Genomic DNA, 4,382 nt, shown 5'->3' with positions numbered 1-4,382 from the left:
TGCCCAGCCAAGCACAGCTGCCCAGTCTGGGCTGGTCCCACAGCAGTGCCCACCACAGTCGCTGCAGAGCTCTCGGCACTCACTCCACAGCCCCAGCTCCTCTGAAGGGCACACAGCCCCTGGGGGGCAGACAAGGAGCTCAGCCTCCCCATCAGCCCCAGGCTAGTGCTGGCCTCAAGGCAATGAGGAAAACAGGCTAGTCACTCTCTGCCTCTCCTGATAGCCTTTTGAGGTGACCCCCAACCCTGACTGAATTTGCCCCCTCCTCTGCTCACATCAGCCCCGCTCCCCAGGACAGCACAACATTCCTTGGCCCTGAGGGTCCTCCGGCAGCTCCCACACCTCTCCAGCCTCCCTTTCCCACGCCTACGGGATCCACACTGACTTTCTGGGCATTGCAGAGTCCTTGTTTGTGCATACCTCAGTTTAGTGTTTTGCTTGTGGGGGACTTCACCTCTGTGGATGTTTCATCTCCTGTGTCTTCATTCACTCCCAGCTCAGGGCACGTGGTGAGTCCCCATCCTCTCCTCACACGTCCCAATTCATTTCCATAGAGTCTGCTGTATGCCATAAGTCCTGACACATGTGAAGCAGCCTGAGGAGGTAATCGGGAGCTCATGCACCATCTCCACTACCACTGGAGACAAGAAGAGAGCCTTTCAAACCAGAACATTTGGTCCACGGAACCCAATAGTACAGTGAGCTTAACCCCAAACACAGGGAGAACACAGGGAGAACAGACTCTTTGAAAGACCAGTTTGTTGGACATTTTATTGGCAGCACCTTTGGAGGAAGCACCTAGCATCCAGGCACTGCACCTGGGAGATGCCTTTTTCTTGAAGAGCTGCTATTAGACAGGTCACCTTTGACACAGTGTTGTGCAAGGCTCAGACACAACTGGAACAAACCTCAAGACAAGTGGTACAAGCCCAGAAAATTATACAGAAGCAGGATGACTGCAAGAGAAAAAAGCAGGCTTATTGCCTAAGAGAAAGTCTAGAAAACATGCGGAGAAGGGGAGACAATTTATTAATGGTGAAACAACGTCCATTGAGCCAGTTTCCATAGGGCATCCTTGAGCTCCTGGTTCCTCATGCTGTAGATGAGGGGGTTCACTGCTGGAGGCACCACTGAGTACAGGACTGCCACCACCAGGTCTAGAGCTGGGGAGGAGATGGAGGGGGGCTTCAGGTAGGCAAACACGGCAGTGCTGAGAAACAGGGAGATGACAGACAGATGAGGAAGGCACGTGGAAAAGGCTTTACGTCGTCCCTGCTGAGAGGGGATCCTCAGCACGGCCCTGAAGATCTGCAAATACGACAGCACGATGAACACAAAACAACCAAAGCCTAAACAGACACTAACCACAAGAAGCCCAACTTCCCTGAAGTAGGAGTCTGTGCAGGAGAGCTTGAGGATCTGGGGGATTTCACAGAAGAACTGGTCCAGGGCATTGCCCTGGCAGAGGGGCAGGGAAAATGTATTGGCCGTGTGCAGGAGAGCATAGAGAAACCCACTGCCCCAGGCAGCTGCTGCCATGTGGACACAAGCTCTGCTGCCCAGGAGGGTCCCGTAGTGCAGGGGTTTGCAGATGGCAACGTAGCGGTCATAGGCCATGACAGTGAGAAGATAAAACTCTGCTGAAATGAAAAAGACAAACAGAAAGACCTGGGCCACACATCCTGCGTAGGAGATTGCCCTGGTGTCCCACAGGGAATTGGCCAGAGATTTTGGGACAGTGGTGGAGATGGAGCCTAGGTCGAGGAGGGAGAGGTTGAGGAGGAAGAAGTACATGGGGGTGTGGAGGCGGTGGTCACAGGCGATGGCGGTGATGATGAGGCCATTGGCCAGGAGGGCAGCCAGGTAGATGCCCAGGAAGAGCCCGAAGTGCAAGAGCTGCAGCTCCCGTGTGTCTGCGAATGCCAGGAGGAGGAATTGGGTGGTGGAGCTGCCATTGGATATTTGTCCTCTGGACATGGGGACCTGTTCAAAGAAGAGACCAAAGTCTATTCAGTTTCTCAGAAAAACTTCTGAAAGTTCCTCTCCTCTTTCAAGTAGACCTTTGGCAGGTCCCTTTCATGAGCTGTGGTTGGTGCTGGCTGAGGGTGCCGCTGGGAGCAGGGGGCTCTGCAGGATTCAGTCCTGCCTACAGCAATTGGTCGATAGGAAGACGGGGTGATCTTAGCCTACATCCACTTTTGATATCGAAGAGCTTTTCCGCATTGGCACTCCTAATTCACCCGACGGCAGAGCAAAGTTGAGGGGAATTTGCTTTGTGGACTTTGTTCCAGTTGTCACACAAGAGCTGAGGAGTTTTGGAGCATTCCTGCTGCACTCCAAGTGAAATCCTGTGGGTGCTGGCAGGCAAAGGGACTGTCCCTCAGTGAAGAGTGTGGAGAGCTGACCTGTCCCTCAGCCCTGCTCCCAGCTGCCCTGGGCAGGCACCTTTTTGAGCTGGAGGACAGTAACACCCAGGTGTTCCCCCCAGAAGACCAGGACACTGCTGAGAGCAGAGGAATCTCATCTCTCCCCTCCCAGCCAGGGACACAGAGGCCTCATTGCAGCTGCCGACCTACAGCCGTCCCGTGGCATCTCCTTGGCCTTAGCGCTGTGGTGTCTTCTCTGTCGGGTACTTAGAAAACACAGAGATGCCATGGCAGAGTTGTGACCTTCTGGAGGGCAGCCTGCAGCTCAGCAGGGCCCCCTCAGGGAAAGAGCCCAATGTCTTTAAGATGGGGTGTCCTAAAAGGTCTTTTCCAGTCAGGCACACTCTGGTGCCTGGCTCCAAAGTCCGCGAGGGGATTTGGCTGCTTTTCCTCCATGGAAACATCTGCATGGCAGGACCCAAGTGCTTGTGTCTCAGCTGAAGCTGAATCCCCATCTCCCTCTGTGTTGGTTGAGCTGTTGGGAAGGAAAGTGATGGCCGAGTGTTTGTGACGCTGAGAGTGGGGGGCTGCACTGTGTGGGAGAGGAGACCTGGGAGCTGCTGCAGGAAAGGTGCTTGCACTGCAGCGGATGGCAGGGGGGTGCCCGAATCCCCCCTCCCCTCACGTTTCTGGGATCTCCTCCCTCTCCCTCTCTGACAAGGTTTCTGCTGCCTGGAGCTGTCTCTGCTGGGAACCACTTCTCTGTGCCCAGGTCTCCTCCTTTGCAGTGCTCACAGAAAGAGAACTCCATCCCACCTGCGATGTGCTCAGCTCTGCCCTGCAAACACCTCCTGGCAGCAGGGAACTGCTCCAGGGCATCTCTGCCTGCACAGGGGCAAAGGGGCGGCTCAGAGAACTCAAAGGGAGTGGGCGACCCCGTGCCTTCGCAAGAGTGGGAAAATAAAGTCCCATCTCCCACTGTCCACCCAGCCAAACAAGGTGACTCATCTCAAAGCACAGACTCCTTCCCTTTCAGGTAATCCCCACTTTGACCAGCCTCTTGAAAAGTTTCCTTGGAAATGCCCTGGCAGTGATCCCCCGGGGTGCAGGGACCGTCTGCGGAAGGACAGCCCTGGGCTCCTCTGGCTGCACACCCAGGTTGGTACCCTGCAGTCATCCCAAAGACAAGGAAACCACCGTGCCCCGACCTGCTGAAGTGCAGCAGGGAAGCCCTGCTCCAGAGCACGTCCTCCTCCTCTGCTTGGGAATCTCTGAGAATCCTCCTGCCAGGTCCTGCAGGCTGCGGGATGAACCAGGTCTAGGATGTCCTCCAAAGAACACCAAACTCAGTACCCTGCAGCCAGAGACTTACCATATAGAGGGCTGTGAAGATTCCTCCCGCAGTGAGAGCTCAGCTATCCCCCCGCTCCTAGAGTGCCTTTAACACCTCTGCCTTGCTCCTCTCCCCTTGGCACCTGCAGGCAGTGCCCTCAGCCCTGCTGCGCTTTGGGCAGAGCTGTCTCTCTGCAGTGCTGTGGAAGGAGTGCTGCCCGCTTGCCATGAGCTCCCTCTGTCCCAGGAGCCCAGCCCAGCTCAGCAGCAGAGGAGCAGCCCAAGGCAGCCCTTTCTCTGCCCACTTTGGCCTCCCTTCAGGTGTCCCTGGGGCTTCAGGAGAACCTGCTGGGAAACAGGCTGAAGTCAGCACTGAGGTTCCCTTCCTCAGCTGGGCAGAGACACTTCTTTCCAGCTGTGTCGTTTCTATTACCAGAGACAGAGTTAGGCATGAGAATAGCCTTTCCTTGTCTCACCATTAGACAGGACACCCAGACAGCTCTTTACCCCTGGTGGGTGCAGTGATGCAGCTGAATCATTTGAGGCATCTCATCCTGGGTTTGAAGTCCTGGGCTAGGAGAGGACTCCCTCTTGTTCCTTCCACAAACCCACAGGAGGTGGGATTCTTTTTGCCTCAGTTCAGGTGTGCACAAATACAGGCAGCTGTATGGGAGCTCCTTGTCT

General features: G+C 55.5%; 1 protein-coding gene across 1 annotated transcript; it reads right to left on the bottom strand.

The window, feature by feature from the left end:
* Positions 1-1,029: 1,029 nt before the first annotated feature.
* On the bottom strand, positions 1,030-1,977 carry LOC141737314 (olfactory receptor 14C36-like). Its single transcript, XM_074571993.1, has one exon. The coding sequence runs from the start codon at positions 1,975-1,977 to the stop codon at positions 1,030-1,032; it is 948 nt and encodes a 315-aa protein (XP_074428094.1).
* Positions 1,978-4,382: the final 2,405 nt, after the last annotated feature.

This window comes from Larus michahellis, unplaced genomic scaffold (assembly GCF_964199755.1).
Source record: "Larus michahellis unplaced genomic scaffold, bLarMic1.1 SCAFFOLD_34, whole genome shotgun sequence".
Lineage (NCBI taxonomy): Eukaryota > Metazoa > Chordata > Aves > Charadriiformes > Laridae > Larus > Larus michahellis.
This window is presented reverse-complemented; position numbering and strand designations above follow the sequence as displayed.

What these genes read in the sequence shown, in the direction of transcription:
- LOC141737314 (XM_074571993.1), bottom strand. Translation starts at nt 1,977, where the DNA reads ATGTCCAGAGGACAAATATCCAATGGCAGCTCCACCACCCAATTCCTC.